Here is a 17,973-nt window from a genome sequence, read left to right on the forward strand (position 1 = left end):
TGTTGACCTTTGCATGCAATTCATATAAGGTGAGAGTTTCTGGTAAATGTCCGATTCTGTAATGGGAAAATGCTGATAAAATTTCTCTGTTCTCAGCTGCTCTCAGTGGCAAATGTTGCTAATGCCAGTTTGCATCTAGAGACATGGCCTTCTGCAAATAGCGGGATTCCTTCCATTTGTGGAGGAAGCTCTGATCTAGTGGAAAGTTCCACTGGAGGTGGAGGCGGCAAGGGTGGTGATTTTTGCTGATTCCACTTTCCCTTGGCAGCCCCCACTGCCTCCTTTCATGCTGCTGCAAAGGGTCTCCCAATCCTCTGGCTTTTCAGGATCCACAGAAGGCAGAAGGGAGAATCTGCAAAAATTGTCTCTCCAGCTTCCTCCTGTGAAGCACCCTGTGAACAGAACTCCACTCATGAGAGAGCAGGATCCAACCCATGACCATTTTCTAGGATTTCTTTAAAAAAGGTAAAGGTACCCCTGCCCGCACGGGCCAGTCTTGCCAGACTCTAGGGTTGTGTGCTCATCTCACTCTATAGGCCAGGAGCCAGCGCTGTCCGCAGACACTTCCGGGTCACGTGGCCAGCGTGACAACGCTGCTCTGGCGAGCCAGCGCAGCACACGGAATGCCGTTTACCTTCCCGCTGGTAAGCGGTCCCTATTTATCTACTTGCACCCGGGGGTGCTTTCGAACTGCTAGGTTGGCAGGCGCTGGGACCGAGCGACGGGAGTGCACCCCGCCGCAGGGATTCGAACCGCCGACCATGCGATCGGCAAGTCCTAGGCGCTGAGGCTTTAACCCACAGTGCCACCCACGTCCCTACTAAAAAGATAGTAACAACTGGTAGATGTCAACAGCCACCAGATATGTATAAATTATGCTTATTTAACTTTAACTTGTCAAGACAGCTTTGTTTTAACTCATAATATATAAATGTCTCCATCTTTTAAGCAATGCTTTCACTTCAAGTGATCTGTTTTTCTGCTTTACACCCATGAGACCCATTTTCTCTCTCTCCCTGACATAAATGGGAATATTGGCAACAAACTTTGTGACACAATCAGCTTGGGCCTATTATTCTCACGCTGTAAACAAAACACAACAATACATGTAAATTTTTACGATTATTTACTGCTTGCTTCCTAGGACCATAAATATAAGCTGTTGAGTAATTAATTGCTTAAAATTCTACAAGGAAGGCTCAAGCAGTATGTGGACCGAGAACTCCCAGAAGTGCAAGCTGGATTTAGAAGAGGCAGAGGAACCAGAGACCAAATTGCAAACATGCGCTGGATTATGGAGAAAGCTAGAGAGTTCCAGAAAGACATCTACTTCTGCTTCATTGACTATGCAAAAGCCTTTGACTGTGTTGACCACAGCAAACTATGGCAAGTTCTTAAAGAAATGGGAGTGCCTGATCACCTGAGAAATCTCTATGTGGGACAAGAAGCTACAGTTAGAACTGGATATGGAACAACTGATTGGTTCAAAATTGGAAAAGGAGTACGACAAGGCTGTATATTGTCTCCCTGGTTATTTAACTTATATGCAGAATTCATCATGCGAAAGGCTGGGCTGGATGAATCCCAAGCCGGAATTAAGATTGCCGGAAGAAATATCAACAACCTTAGATATGCAGATGACACAACCTTGATGGCAGAAAGTGAGGAGGAATTAAAGAACCTTTTAATGAGGGTGAAAGAGGAGAGCGCAAAATATGGTCTGAAGCTCAACATCAAAAAAATGAAGATCATGGCCACTGGTCCCATCACCTCCTGGCAAATAGAAGGAGAAGAAATGGAGGCAGTGAGAGATTTTACTTTCTTGGGTTCCATGATCACTGCAGATGGAGACAGCAGCCACGAAATTAAAAGACGCCTGCTTCTTGGGAAAAAAGCAATGACAAACCTAGACAGCATCTTAGAAAGCAGAGACATCACCTTGCCAACAAAGGTCCGTATAGTAAAAGCTGTGGTTTTCCCAGTAGTGATGTATGGAAGTGAGAGGTGGACCATAAAGAAGGCTGATCGCCAAAGAATTGATGCTTTTGAATTATGGTGCTGGAGGAGACTCTTGAGAGTCCCATGGACTGCAAGAAGATCAAACCTCTCCATTCTGAAGGAAATCAGCCCTGAATGCTCACTGGAAGGACAGATCGTGAAGCTGAGGCTCTAATACTTTGGCCACCTCATGAGAAGAGAAGACTCACTGGAAAAGACCCTGATGTTGGGAAAGATGGAGGGCACAAGGAGAAGGGGACGCCAGAGGACGAGATGGTTGGATAGTGTTCTTGAAGCTACCAACATGAGTTTGACCAAGCTGTGGGAGGCAGTGGAAGACAGAAGTGCTTGGCGTGCTCCGGTCCATGGGGTCACGAAGAGTCGGACACGACTAAATGACTAAACAACAATTAATTGTCATTTTAAACTTAGGCCAATGCTGAAGTGTGAACTATTTACAGGAAATGTAAACTAAAGATACAGCTAGAATAAAAATACTTGACTTAACACATGGACAGAGGTGAAGGAATGAAGAGAAGAAACTGGAGGAAACTAAGAGGATAGATCACTCATTGACTGAGCTTTGTTGCAGTTTCTCAAAGTATCAGAGACCAAGAAACTGGAGGGTGGAAAAGGCTCAAGTCTGTTCAAGCATTAGCTTGCACCATAGTGACTAAAGAAGCATATTCTACTTGGAAAGTGATGTCTCCTTCCTTATCTGCTTGAACTAACTTTACAGGGTTAGTTCTACTGTTCTCATCAGTGCCTGGGCTAATACAATCTGCCCTGAGATTGGTAATGATGAATCGAGTCCTCCCTTAATGAGAGCACGTATTGTGGTGAGACCTGGAAAACTGACACCCTGTGTTGTGGGTGGGTACGTTTGGACAGCCACAACACCCGATAGGTATGTCCCTCAAAGCTGGGTACAATCTGGCCAATGGGACGCAGTCCAAACAGTTCAAGGGACCTATTTATGCCCATGCATGTGACCCAGAGCTTCCTCTTTTGGCACGCGCATTCGGAACACCCACCTCTCTCTACTTTTAAGGCTTTGCTCTTGACCTTGCTATGCCGTCGTGTGTCGTCTGTCATTGGGACAGGGGCACGGCAGGAATTTTCCCCACTTGCCTGATTGGCTGGTGCCATTTGGGTTTCATCTGCCACGTAGCAAATCGTCACAACTTGTAAGGTTGCAGATAGGCTCTGGTTCAGGTGATAGGGATGGGAGAACACTCTCACCATCCCTATGTGAAGGATATTCCGTTAAAGGAATCCAGGGACTTGATGGTTTGGTCAACCCCTGAGAGGGGGTTGTGCCCATGCCTGAGTCCAGGGGGACATTTGGGTGGTGGAGTTAGCCTGTTCCCGGCTTTCCACTTATCCAGGTGTTCACCCTTGGCTGACCTATGCTGGAACCCTGGGTCAGCGCTACCTGCATGGCAGGGAGCTAGTCAAACCAGACCCTATGCAACCAGTCACTTTCTGTAATCAATAAAGTTGTGGCTTAAATTCTGCCAAAAATCAAAACCAAAATTTGAGTCATGTGTGAATTTATTTAGGGGGGAGGTTTCTGGGTCTGAACACAAAAAGGACAGACTAGAACTTCTTAAAATAAATAAAAATAAATACATCATAATGAATAGTCGGCAGCATAGAGTGTAAGAGGCTATCGATGGCTGCATCACATACCCCAGAATTGTTTAGCTTTTGCACAGCTGCTCAAGCTCCTAGCATGAGGCAGCTGCATCACAAATAGGCTGGTGCCCCACTAATGCTGTAGCACCAGTGACTGTGAGGTATTGCACTGGAATCAGATCCCATTTATGATCATTAGGTGATGAAATGTTCTCTCACCCAGGAACTGAAAGCCTAATGGGCTAGGTGCATTACAAAAGAATGCGAAGATCCAAATTGCCTTGTCAAAAACAGGTATTCCCAAGTGGTTTTATGAATCAAGTTGTGACACCCAGGTTTTTCAGACTAACATTTCCAGATTGAAAAGATGGTTGCATTTTTATTGTATTGTTTAAGATCCATAGAATCATAGACTTGTAGAGTTGGAAGGGACTGCAAGGGAAATCTTGTCCAGCCCCCTGCAATGCAGGAATCTCAATTAAAGCGCCTATGACAGATGGCCATCCAACCTCTGATTAAATACCTCCAGTGAAGCAGAGTCCCCCACCTTCCAAAAGAGTCTGTTCCACTATCATACACCTCTTACTGACAGAAAGTAGCTCAGTTAAGTAGATTTTCCCCCCATCAAGAAAAAGTCTTTTTTTATTTTAACAAATGTTGTATATGTTCAGAGTGCAGGGGGTCTCTGGATTTGGCTCCAGAAACATGCAATGATAAGAAAAGTATCTGCCCACATATATTGCCCTGTGGAAGAGTTCACAATGTAAACCGTGCAGAAATGTCTGAATGTGTAGTGAGCCAGAATGAAAACAGCTAGAGGTTCCATTGTTGCTATTAGTAGGAGTTAATCACCGGTACTGGTTAATAACAGATATTATTTGCAATAGTATAATGAGATCATACACAAGCTGCTTGAGGTTGTTGATTTACACATGCATTTAGGCTTTTAACCCACTCTGTCCTGAAAGCTTATGTATATATGTTTACTTTTTGAATTGTCAGCATATCCCGTTAAAGAGCACAAGGAACACATTGTATTATGGCATTAGCTAGACCAAACATACCCCATGGCAGGACCATTTACATTCCAGCTTACATCCCTACACATGCATGCACACACACATACATTAAAAAGAATCAAACTACACTATAGGTCAATCTACTAAAGTGAAGCTGCACCACAAAAAAGTTGTTGCAAACCTCAGGACAGACAGAACCATTTAAAAACAAAAATACAGGAACTAAAATTATGGATTCCTGGCCCCTCCACCAAAAAGCTTGGTAAAATGAGTTCATAGTGCTATTTTATGTGTCCCTATCATTGTATGACTTGCCTCATGCTTCTTTTTTTCACACAAAGTAATATTAGGCGTCTATACCAAGAAAGGTCTTGGTAAACTGTCCTAATCATAAACTTCAGATGTATATTTATATCCACTGATGTTGAATCACAGCCTCTCTGACTGTCATGCTACTTGATGTAACTCAATGCTACCAAAATAATCTGGAGATTATAGCTAGAACAAAGGAATGTGAGAAAGAGTGATATGTCAAGTTCCTTTGAAGGATAAAGTGAAAATCTGATTACTTGGTGAATTTCCTATTCTCTTTTACATTTTTCTCCTCAATTTGCTCCCTGAATAAGTAAGGTATATATAGTGGTGGGTGGAGAGTATTTGATCCCCTGCTAAATTTGCCAATTTGCCCTCTGATGAAGAAATGACCAGTCCATAATTTTAATGGTAGGTTTAGTGTAGCTGTGAGAGACAGAAGAACAACAGGAAAACCTCCAGAAACCCAAGAGACAAAAGTCAGAGATTGATGTGCATTATAATGAGTGAAATAAGTATTTGATCCCTTTGCAAAAGATGACTGTACTTGGTGGCAAAACCCTTGTTGGCAATTACAGAGGTCAGATGTTTCTTGTAGGTGGCCACCACCATGTTTGCACACATCTCAGGAGGTATTTTGTCCCACTCCTCTTTGCAGATCCACTCCAAGTCAGTAAGATTTTGAGGCTGATGTGTAGCTACTCGAACCTTCAGCTCCCTCCACAGATTTTTTGATGGGATTAAGGTGTGGAGACTGGCTAGGCCACTCCAGGACCTTAATGTGCTTCTTCTTGAGCCACTCCTTTGTTGCCTTGGCCGTGTGTTTTGGGTCATTGTCATGCTGGAATACCCATCCTTGACCCATTTTCAGTGCCCTGGGCTGAGGGAAGGAGGTGCTCACCCAAGATTTGACGATACATGATCCCGTCCATCGTCCCTTCGATGTGGTGAAGGTGTCCTGTCTCCTTAGCAGAAAAACACCCCCAAAGCATAATATGTCCCCCACCATGTTTGACGGTGGGGATGGTCTTGGGGTCGTAGGCAGCATTCCTCCTTCTCCAAACACAGCGAGTTGAGTTGATGCCAAAGAGCTCAATTTTGGTCTCATCTGACGACAACACTTTCACTCAGTTCTCCTCTGGGTCATTCAGATGTGCATTGGCAAACTGCAGATGGGCCTGTACATGTGCTGTCTTGACTTTGCGGGCTCTGCAAGATCTCAGTCCTTCACGGCGTAGTGTGTTACCAACTGTTTTCATGGTGACTATGGTCCCAGCTGCCCTGAGATCATTGACAAGTTCCCCTCGTGTAGTTCTGGGCTACTGCATCACCGTTCTCATGATCCTTGCAACTCCACGAGATGAGATCTTGCATGGAGCCCCAGACCAAGGGAGGTTGAGCTATTTTGTGTTTCTTCCATTTGCAAATTATTGCACCAACTGTTGTCACCTTCTCACCAAGCTGCTTGGCAATAGTCTTGCAGCTCAGTCCAGCCTTGTGCAGGTCTACAATCTTGTCCCTGACATCCTTGGACAGCTCTTTGGTCTTGGTCATGATGGCTATTTTGGAATCTACTGGATTAATTGCTTCTGTTGACAGGTGTCTTTTGTACAGGGACTGTAATGAGCTGGGATTACAGGTAAGACCTCTCCCTTACAGCAGGTGCTTCTAATCTCAGCTCGTTACATACAGTGAAGATACCAGGTAGCCCGACATCTGGCTGGTTGATAGGGGATCAAATACGTATTTCACTCATAATGCACATCAATCTCTGACTTTTGTCTTCTGGGTTTCTGGGGTTTTCCCTGTTGTGCTTCTGTCTCTCACAGCTACAATAAACCTACCAATAAAATTATGGACTAGTCATTTCTTCGTCAGAGGGCAAATGGGCAATTTTATCAAGGGATCAAATACTTTCCCCCCTCACTGTAAGAGTGTCAAGCTTCTCCTAAACTTTAAGCCCACAGGGCACTCTCATGTGAGATCGATTCTGGCACAGTGGATGGCAAGAGACTCATGAAAGTTTTGTTTAAGCATAGGTAACTATTTTGTTATGGGGCATTACATTAGGTACCATGACTGGTATTAATTTTCATAAAATATCTTACTCCATTAGAATCATGGGAGGCCATTATTTCAACAAAGAACTCTTTGTTGCAGAGGAAAAACCCGTATTTCCTTAGCTTTTTAAAAAGAAAATTTTAATATAACTCCCTAATAATTCTTACCTATGCCCTTTCCTCCATCATAAATAAATGAAAGGCTCCTTTGGAGACCCATAAAGCAATGAGGTTGCTAATTGTTTTTGCCCCTGTTCTACTCTTTTCTCTTCTGTTCATCTTCCTCTTCTTCTCTCTTTTGAATCACATCTTCCTGGACACCTCTCCTCACTCTTCCTGCCAGTAAAATATTTTCCTTGCATTGGAACGGCTCTTTACATTTTTGTTACCAGTGGGAGACTTAGGAATGCCAACCTTTGAGAAATTCTTCAGTGAACAATTTGTATGCAGGTGCCCACATTGCTGTGTCTTTATAGTCTTTCTGAATGCAAGGATGACCAATCGTAAACAAGGCTGGTGGACGTCAAGAGTATTGCAAACAATGAATTTAAAGAGGTTGGTTATCAAGGAGTTGTCAGTTCTATTCACTATCTCATCATCTAACACAAAATAAAGACTATGGTGCACATTGCTTCAAGTTATTTGGATGGTGTTAACGTGATATGTTCACCGTACACTCAGTAGAACTTTTTGCCATTGAATTTCTTGGTGGTTTTGAAGTGTAAATAACAAATGATGCAAATAACATCCTGCCCTAGGACTGCTGTCAGTTGAGATTTCATCCCTTTTCACCCTTTTCTACTCCCTCCACATATTTCCCTGCCCTTCATGGCTGTTTGTCCCTTTGCCACTCTCTCTTCCCTCCCATCACTGTTGACCAGGAAGCTGCCTTTATTAATACCTTGTATAGGAAATTCTCTTTCAGACACCTCTCCCAAATCTGTTTCTTCAGCTAGCACAGAGTGGCATCAGTCAAAGTGGCTAAACACATGTAATTGGGGGAACTGGGGGCTGAAGAGGGAAACAACATTTGCTTCAGAGAGCATCTTGCAGTCAAAATAAACAGCTTCCATTTAACATTGATATAGGAAATCTAGTGACACCAACTATCCCTTTCCATACCCACTACCATTTCCTGTTTGGGTCTCATCGAGCTAAAAATGGAATTTGGAAGATGGAATTTACAGAATTCACTAGCCTACAAGTAAGATCCTCTGAAATCAAACAGGAATTATGGGAGTTTATACAAGATTCTAAATATTCAAGGTCAAACTGCTGACTCCTGCTGGGTTTCATTGGCTACTTGTTTAAACTCTACTTATGTGAAAGTTTTGCTACATATCATTGGGGTGTTATTCAAAAGATCTGTTAAATTGTTTTATAACCATACCTAGACAGGGAAGAAATCTAGGTATTTAGACACTTTCATACCTCAGATTAGCAGCTAATTCATTTCAAGGGATGGTCACTTGGAGGAGATTTGGAGGGTAGTAGACTTTTCCCTCAAAGTAGACTGCAAGCAAGCTGTTGCAAGAGACCACTTCCCCTTCAAGACATGCCTAACCTATCTTTGCAACAGAGGGGGGGGAGTTTTAAGATTAAGAACTAAGTTTTGTTTAACATTTATGCAAAAGACTCATGCAGTGATACAGTATTTGTGACCTCCACATTACTATGAAATAATAATACAGCAGTATGGTTGATACCAGAAAATATCAGGCCATCATACCTTCCTAAGCAGCAGTTCTTCTGCCTTTATTTCTAGGACAAGGTAAAAGATAAAGGACCCCTGGACAGTTAAGTCAGGTCAAAGGCAACTATGGGGTTATGGCGCTCATCTCGCTTTCAGGTTGAGGGAGCCGGCGTTTGTCCACAGACAGCTTTCTGGGTCATGTGGCCAGCAGGACTAAACCGCTTCTAGCACAACGGAACACCGTGATGGAAACCAGAGCGCACGGAAATGCTGTTTGCCTTCCACCACAGTGTTACCTGTTTATCTACTTGCGCTCGTGTGCTTTCAAATTGCTAGGTTGGCAGGAGGTGGGACAGAGCAGCAGGAGCTCACTCCATTGTGGGGATTCGAACCGCCGACCTTCTGATCTGCAGAGGCTCAGTGGTTTAGACTACAGCGCCACTCTGCTGCAACAAAACATTGCAGTGTGGAGTGCTCCTGTTCAGTATGGCAGCCAGCCATGGTACTTCCAGGTACTCCATTCTATTTCCCTTGTCCCCCAGATTTTCTGTTCCCTCCGCAATAGTTGGTCAATGTTCTGTTGAGAATGTTCAATTCTTGTTAGGCTGTTTTTAGATCCACCTGGGCTTTTTCTAAAGAGCTTTTGAACTTCTGCAGATCTTAGGTTGCTTCCTGCTGAAACCTCTCTCTTACATGTGGCTGCTTCTGCTTTGGTTACATAAGGATTCGCACTCAGAATGAGTAAGCTATTAGTCTAGGAGATAATTGTTCTCAATCACAGGATTGGCTTTTATTCATTAGGTTACAAATAAGTACTTGTTTTTTTTCTGGATTTTGTATCTGTGCTATGTGAGAAGTATTATGTCAAGCAATATTTCATTGAAAACATCTGCCTGTGAGGCTTTAAAATTAAGATAAAACAAATTCACAGGTATCTGTAAATTTATTGATAGGAATTGGTGTTTTTTCAAGCACGGGTAGCTATACTTTATAGCAGTTTTTAAGATCATTCCTTTCTCTTTTGGACATCCAATGTGAGAAAGAAAACAGACCCGTATGGATGACTCTGTCATGAAAAGCAAAGTTGAAATGCTGAATCGTGTCCTTCAGACACTTCCTAAGAAATATTGATGTCTGCATGTGAATATGTGGCACAGATGGGGGGCTTGCAACACACACACACATGCATTGGGGTGGGATAAAAAGAACTATTCTGTTCAATATTTGAGTAATAAATACTTTACTGCATAGTTTTAGGATTCTTTCATGGACAACTTTAGGACATGAGAAAAATTAAAATGTGGTGAAGATTTGGTCACAATTGTAGCCCAGGGGAAAGGAGGAGTTTTGTACCCCCAAAGGCTTCAGAATCCCCAAAGGTTTTGTAAATGTGAGATTCACCTTCAGCCCCACAGTCACATGTTTATTACAGGACAATTGTGTATACCTAAATATAAAACCATTTGAAAACTTCCAAGTCTAAATGTACAGTAATTTGCAAGCCTTAATTTGATGTGGGCATTTTAGAACTATACAGTTCTTAATTAAAACTGTGCATGCATTTTTCCAAGATGAACACTTTATTTGGTGCAATTGACTTTTTAAAAATAGTGTGTATGTAAATGAGCCTATTGATTCTTCTTCATGGGTTCTGTAGCTAGTTTGAGGTCTTTGTGATGTTTTCTATTAAATTACCATAGCACAGCTCTGAGTACTCCTTTATATACACAACACATCCATTAGTTTCTATTTGCATTATTAGGTGCTGAAGGTCTGCTAATGTATCCATTAATAGCTATGAACATATTAGACAAAGCTTTTTTAAAAATTAAATGTCTGCATGTCGTCTTACTCCTTATAGACACTGCAAAACCTGCATAGAAGGTCATGAATTAAAGGAAAATTAGCCATTTGCAATAGCTTTTAGACAATGGCAAATGCAACCCAAAGGCTTAATACACCCCACAAACCCATATCAAAAACCCAGCTAAAAAATGGACAGTAAAATAAACAAATTAAGAGAACAAAAATTATCCAGCTATATCTTTTGACAGAGGTACTTATAAATAGAATGCATGATGGTTCATCACCAGAATTGATACAAGTCACACCAAAGTCATGAATTACGCCCCACAGGTGCTTTCTATGGTTCTTGCCCCATGGTCAGATGAAGCCTGAGCAAGAGGCCATTGGTACAACTAGCTCAGCAATGTGTTTTGCCCTGACTAGCAGTGGATCTCCAGGATGTCTTCCACAGCTCTGCTACCTGAAACCATTTTAACCAGAGGTGCCACAAATTCCACTTTCAGAATGAAAAGCATGCGCTTCAGCACTAAGCTACAGCATCTCTTCAAATATAGGATCTTTGCTCTGCACAATGCCAGCTAGGACATGACATGCCTGGTCCTAGTCTGTGTGTAATTCAGTATCTATGGGGGAAGAGGGGAGACTCCATTTCAAATCCAGTTTGTGGTCTTAGAGAAAGCCAGCAGGATCTGTCTGAAAAAAACAAGGATTTGACCTTCTCTCTACAGTTTCATGTCCCCTTGCAAAATATCACTGGGATCCAAGTGTTGCTGCTCAAGAACACCATTATTTTATGATCTAGCAAATATTTAATTAATCTTTACTACACACAATGTAAAGACTCACAGCTTTACATATTAAACTTGCTAACGTGGTACGAAATCTCTTAAGAGTATATAATGGGGAGTAATCAAAAAGAGCCAAGCCAGGGCTCTCCCTCTACACATCTCATTCATTCCTTTGCCAGCCTGGCACCATTTTCCATTTTAAGATACGTGCTGAGCTTTATGCTTCCAGTAAGTAACAAAATTTGTTTTCTGTGCCCAGTAAGTCATCTCGTGTTTGTCATCAAATTGGCTGCTCTTCATGCATACAACCATTTTCCAAGTATCTTTTCATTTTTTGCATTCTCTACCCACACAGATATTTTCATTTTTTTGTCTTGTCTATCCACACAAACATGCACTCAGGAATAAAACATTCATGATAGCGGATGGGGGAAACAACAGCAACCATAGTTTTAACACACATCCATACACCCGTCCACTTAAGACCTCAGAAAAGTGAAGCAACTTTTCCCATTCAATCTCCCTCTTCATTTCCCCCCACTGCTTCCAAAAAGCAGCTGCATGACATTTCACCAGCCCCCACTGACGTCAGTGTGTGTTTGGCTGGTGACATCAGAGGGAGCAGAATCTGTCCCTAGATTAGCACAGGAGCATCTTTCACCCCATCAGCAAAGAGACCAATTTTTCAACGTCTATTGTCTGTCTTGTTCACATTCACATTAATAAGCCGGACGCAAAACCCATTTTCTCTTGCTTCAAATGCTGGCATGAGGAAGAAGGAATCTTCCTCCTGCTCTGCAATAAGATATACCTTGCATGCGTGTCTTGATATGAGTCACCTCAGTTTAATAAAGAAACGCAATTGCTAAAGTGAAGGCTGAACCTGGAGCATCATATCTGGCCTTTGGGTTGGAAATCAGATAAAAGAAAATGCCATTCAGCTCAATCAAAAAACCCATCATACAAGCCTTCAGTCAAGTGGCTGTAGTAATGAATACCTCTTCACTTTGTTGAGAAAAATGGTAGGTAACTCAGTAGAGAAATATGACTACAAAATATTCCTCAGGCAGTTACTTGGGTGACTATCAAAAGAGGTCTACTTAAAATGGATTGCAATATTGGGTCTTTGTTATAAGGTTCAATCTCCTCCTGGTGTGTTATGCCCTTGTATCTGCCCTTGTTCTGAAGTGCTGGCTTCACTCACGTGGTGCCAGCCTTAGAAGGCACGTGGCTTCCCTTACCTGCCCTTACGTGGAGAGGCCCTGCATGGTTTGCAGCATATGAAATGCAACCAGGAACTGGTGAACAGCACCAAGTTAGAAACCCTCTTAAGAGTTTGTGTAAATAAGGTATTCTGAGTGCTGGTTGTTTGGCTTACCCTTGCATATCTGGAGGAATAGGGATCCTCAAATAGTGCCCAGATACGGGGCTGCCACCTCTTCCAAAAGCCCCCAGGCCTTCCATCTGGAGAATCACTGAGTGCCAGGCGTTTAGTCATCTCCAGCTCCTCCTCACCATCACCTGAGTCTCCAGTGCCATCTGCATCTCCATCATCAGCACTATTATCCAGAGGTGCCCCACCAAAACTGTCAAGGGCCTCTTCAGCATCACGGTGCTGCCTGTAGGTCATCCAGCAACAGGGCTCCACATCGGTTTCATCGATGCCCCAGAAGGCCAGCTCCTCCTCATATAGAGGTCCACAGACATCTGCTGGGCAGTGCAGCTTACCTGTGCGGTAGTAGTTCAGGATATGGGCAAAGACACCTGGGTGCCGGTCAAAGAAGAACTCATCTGTGCGGGGGTCATAGTCAAAGTGACTGTGGGCATCCGGCTCCGCGATCCAGGCCAATCGAGTGCCGGGCAAGGTGCGTAAGGTGCTGCGGTAAGTCTGATGCCTAGTCCCTCCCACATTGATCACAATGCGATCGCTCTCATCGCCCTGGCCCATCTCGTCTCTTATTAGGCATGTCGTGGACTCATCCAAACAAGCACAACACACAACAAGCACATAAGGGGGCGTCTGCTCATCTGCAATCAATAACTAACTTGATACCTCTCCTATGTGGGGAAGAGGTGCCCCTATCAAGGGCATCCACTGGTCTTGGCCTCTTATACCCTTCACTCCCACAGAGGCAAAATCAAGAGTACCAGTGAAAGTTAATGATGGCAGATTTGGGTTCTTTACTGGCAAAATGAAACTCATACAAGCCTCATTTAAAATAAGAATATGCCGGCTATCCAAGAACAGTGGTTGTGAGATATGATTGGGTAGGTAGGGGTGAGTGTCAGAGTGGGGAAAGGGGGTTGCTTCCTCAATTAAGATGTATCAATTAATCAATCTAGTGGGACATAGCTGACCTACAAAGCTGGTTCAGTGGGGAAGATTTGTGGTGGCAGGGGCATGCAACAAGAGGCTGGAGGCAGTGGAGTAAGGGGTCCACAACACAACACACACATACACATACACAAATAAGGTGGGAGGAAGAAAGTGGGCAGATACCAATGCCCAGCTGCAGCAATCAAACCCAATCTCTTGAAGATGCTGATGTTTGTAAAACAAAAATCGTTCTGTACTGGCGTCCTAGGAGCAGAGGCAGGAGCAAGAGGTGGCTGCTAGGAAGAGCTCAACACGTAGCAATCCTATTATTTAGGCAGGGTTGTGAAAAACCACAACCAGCAACTAAATGGATGGCGATAACGTCGAAGCAATAACAAATCAGCAATATAGAGAGATAGATATAGCTGACAATTCTCCAGATGTAGCTCTCCGATTCAAACAAAAGACCACCAAATCCGTACGCGTCGCCTTCAATGTTCTCTTCCTCTTCGGCTCCCTCCTTGTTGGTGCCGATCACACTTTACAGCCTCCCGAAAGGCGCCTTCGGCCCCTGAGCTTTGGCCGGATCGCCCCCCACCTTCCCCGCCACCAGCGGTGACTTAGGCACGCGACGTGGGCTCGCCTTTGCTTTAGGGCAGCGTGGTGCTGAAATGGACAGCGCTCCCGCAGCCCTTGACTAGTAGCGCTTCCCTTGACGGGAGGCTGCCACTGGGGATGGATGGAAAGGCGAGGAGAGGGCTTGAAAGGGAGGTGGGCAGGCAAAAAAGGATCAGGAATGGGGGGGGGTCTTTATTCCTCCTTCCCTACGTGTCGGGCTGAGGCGAGCAGGCGATCCAGGCAGCTTGGGGAAGCCTCAGGTGGATTGTGCTGAGGGAGGTGGACAATCAGCGCGTCTCTGTCTGCTCCTCCCTCCCTCGCGCCCGCCGCCCAAGAGCTCTCGCAGGTGGTGCTGAAGGAAGGCTGGGTGCCAGAGAACTCGCCGCCGCCGCCGCCGCCGCGCTTGCCGTTCTTCGCTGCTTCGTCCAGCCAGCCCGGTCTCCGGACACTTCAGCACCGCGCAGGCGCGCTGGGCTCTGAATAGAGCAGTTCTCCCCGGGTCCTAATGCAGCGCGGGGAGGCAGCGCCTGGCAGCTACACGCGCGCCAGTGTCACCTGAAGTGGAAAGGCAGAGAAAGGGGGGGGGGGCGCACAGCAAGGCGGCCAAAGGGAGGGTGCGATTTTCTCAGCCGGGAAGGGAGGGAGAGGGCGGCGGGGATCGCACCTCTGAATGGGATGCCACGCAGCTGGAGAAGATCCTGGGGAGCGGTCCCGATTCGGATCTCTCCGTCGGAATGAATGGATTCGGAGGGGGGGGGCACCGGAAAGACCCCTGGGTTGGGCAACCTGGTGCTTCTCTCTTGGAAGACTTAAGAGCGAGAGACAGCGTGCTGAGCCAGAGGGAGTCTGGGATTGCCATTGTCTACCTTGCTGCCAGCGATTAATGTGGGGACTGCAGGAGACGGCAGGGCTGGGCCTGGCGAAGGGTCTTGCTAGCTTTCCTTTGGCTTTTTATTTCGAGAAAGACATAGAAAGGACTGCCTTGAGCCTCCTTTCGTCAACGTGAAAAGATGCACTCAGGCAATTTGGGGAGGGGTGGGGTGGGGGAAGGCAGAGGAGCAGCCGCTCCTCTCAGCCCTTTGCCACAGAAAGCAGCATCTGACATTAGCTTGGCAACCTTTGGAATGTTGCCTGTGAAAAATCGCATCCCACTCTCCATCATCCCCTTTAATCAATATAGGCATTTTCAGATAGATGGGAAGGAGCGTTTTCTCTGACATTGGCTCCCTCTCATCAGAAGTGGCGATGAAGGAGGAAGACAGAAATGGCTGTTCCGCTAGTGGCCAAGAGAGAACACGCATATTTCCCGTTCAGGAAATCAGTTCAGGCCTGCTGAAAGAAAAGATCAATGTGAATATGTTGCTTGATCTTCAGTGTTCAAACATTCAAACCATCTTCAAACATTTTCACTTCAAAATGAAAGCATTATTCTTGAGATGCCATGGGGAATTGGCAACCTGAGTTCCTAGTTCTTTATGCTTTATGTTCCTAGGTCCAAAACCTAAAAAAAAAAAAAAAAAGCTTACTGAATTTTAATAGTGATTAAATAGAGATTTAAAACAACAAGAGAAGTTTCAAAGAGCAAGAAAAGAATGTGGAGGCTACAAATCACAGCCCAGTTATATTCTGAAAATATTGCCAGTTAGGCAACCTAAGGCCAGGATCCTGAAAACAATATGTGTGGGATGGAAGTAAGTTCCACTGGAAAATCTGTGGGCCTTATTTCCAACGAATAGTTTAATGGCTAATGGGGCACCAGCCCACAATTTGAATAAATGCAACAGATCCATTTTCCTAACTGGAAGCATGTTTGTGCCCTGGTCAACAAGATCTGTAGATGTTTTCAAAAACCAAAACATGCCCCTACTTTGCAAATGAAGTAGATCCATCCATTCTACTGCATACAAAGGAACAGAGAACCTGCAACTACAACTCCCATAATCCCTGGCCATTGGGCCAAGGTACCAAGCATCACCTGGAGTACCAAAGGTTCCCCATTTCTTCTTCAGACTAAGGGTGTATCACTACATTTCCCCACTTCCTTCTCAATTCACTGATGCATTCATGATCAGGTTGCCTTGATTTAATATATAAAAGGACCAGGAATCATACACTACAAGGTTTATAGAAATAATGTCACTTGTACTCTGTCCTGTAATGTGAGGTACTACTGAGACACTAGCAACCGAAGTAAAGGTCTTAATATTTCAGGTGTTGTTTAGTCGTTTAGTCATGTCCGACTCTTTGTCGGACCAGAGCACGCCAGGCACTTCTGTCCTCCACTGCCGCCTGCAGTTTGGTCAAACTCATGCTGGTAGCTTTGAGAACACCATCAAACCATCTCGTCCTCTGTCGTCCCCTTCTCCTTGTGCCCTCCATCTTTCCCAACATCAGGGTCTTTTCCAGGGAGTCTTCTCTTCTCATGAGGTGGCCGAAGTATTGGAGCCTCAGCTTCAGGATCTGTCCTTCCAGTGAGCACTCAGGGCTGATTTCCTTAAGAATGGATAGGTTTGATCTTCTTGCAGTCCATGGGACTCTCAAGAGTCTCCTCCAGCACCATAATTCAATATTTCAGGTAAGATTGCAAAAAATTCAATTTCACACCCCATAGCAGTGAAATGGACACAATGCATTATAAACTCTGCTATGTTTCTTTGCTCTATTACTTTATTATTTCTATATAGAGCTTAACTGGGACACAAGTGTAATCACTGAGCTTCCTAGAAAGCACTAACATTTATGATGGACGGGAGTCACAGGACACATCTCTTCTGCATGAGACCATTTCTCAAACAGGAAAAAATGGCAGAAATAATATTAGGTTATGTTAAGCTGCACATACTTTGATTAAATGTGGTGCCCTACGTATTTTTTTGACTACAGTTCCCATCAGCCTTATCCAGTAGTCCAGCAACATTTGGAAGACATCAGGTTGGGGAAGACTGTTATCTGATTGGGGCTGGACTGACTGACCTTGGAGTCACTTCCAACCCTTTGATTCTACAGTTGTAAATCTGGAGTCTGGAGGAGGTCTGCTAAACTGCTCCAGGCAGCTTTAAAACAAACAACCCCCAAACACTTTGTTTTTCATGCAATAATTCAACATGAATGTTTGACTCATTTCCGTGATTTTAACTGATTGCAGAAAAACTGTTCACAGAATATAGCTTGTGTGCAGACTGGTACCGTACCAAATTAACTGGGATTCTCAGAGCTCTGAAGCATGTGGTGTCCTTTAGCCATTCGCTGCTTGTTCTGCTGCTGTTGGCTGCATGAACTGGCTGAAAGGTCTATCAAGAGATGAAGCTTTTGGAGATCTAAGCCTTTTGCCACCTCCCCTGCCTTTCTCCTTTGGACAATGGAGAGAGGGGGTTGTAAAAGGGTAATCTTCCAAACCGTTCCTAAGCAATATCTATCAAGAGATAAACCATGGACCAGCACATTCTGCCCTGACTGGCAAAGAGCCACCATGACCTCAGACCTGCTTCTGCAGATCCTGTTTTTTTTGTTTGTTTGTTTTAAAAAAGTCCCTATATTCTGTACACTAGGGGTAATATGTTGTCACTGAGGCCAAATAGGTAGAGATACTTCAGAAATGTGACAGCCAACATGATGATAGAGGACATGTTTTTCTTTCCTCCTCCCTTGGCTGGAAAGTGAGGTCACTGAGGTGTCTGCGAATGAGAAAGAGAAGTTTTGGATTGACACGGAGTCAGAGGGAAAC

General features: G+C 44.3%; 1 protein-coding gene across 5 annotated transcripts in view; it reads right to left on the reverse strand.

The window, feature by feature from the left end:
• The window catches only part of KCNC1 (potassium voltage-gated channel subfamily C member 1), a 118,506-nt gene extending 103,735 nt beyond the window's left edge, over window positions 1-14,771 (reverse strand). For 2 of the 5 annotated variants that reach the window (XM_083426307.1, XM_083426304.1), the window contains exon 1: window positions 12,693-14,768. In XM_083426307.1, coding sequence (XP_083282433.1) covers window positions 12,693-13,262 — 570 coding nt within the window. In that variant the 5' untranslated portion in view covers window positions 13,263-14,768. Of the gene's footprint in view, window positions 1-12,692 lie in introns of all 5 variants that reach the window. The other 3 variants (XM_083426306.1, XM_083426303.1, XM_083426305.1) reach the window with 3 other exon arrangements.
• Window positions 14,772-17,973: the final 3,202 nt, after the last annotated feature.

Source organism: Podarcis tiliguerta, assembly GCF_965153285.1.
Source record: "Podarcis tiliguerta genome assembly, chromosome: 1".
Taxonomy (NCBI): domain Eukaryota; kingdom Metazoa; phylum Chordata; class Lepidosauria; order Squamata; family Lacertidae; genus Podarcis; species Podarcis tiliguerta.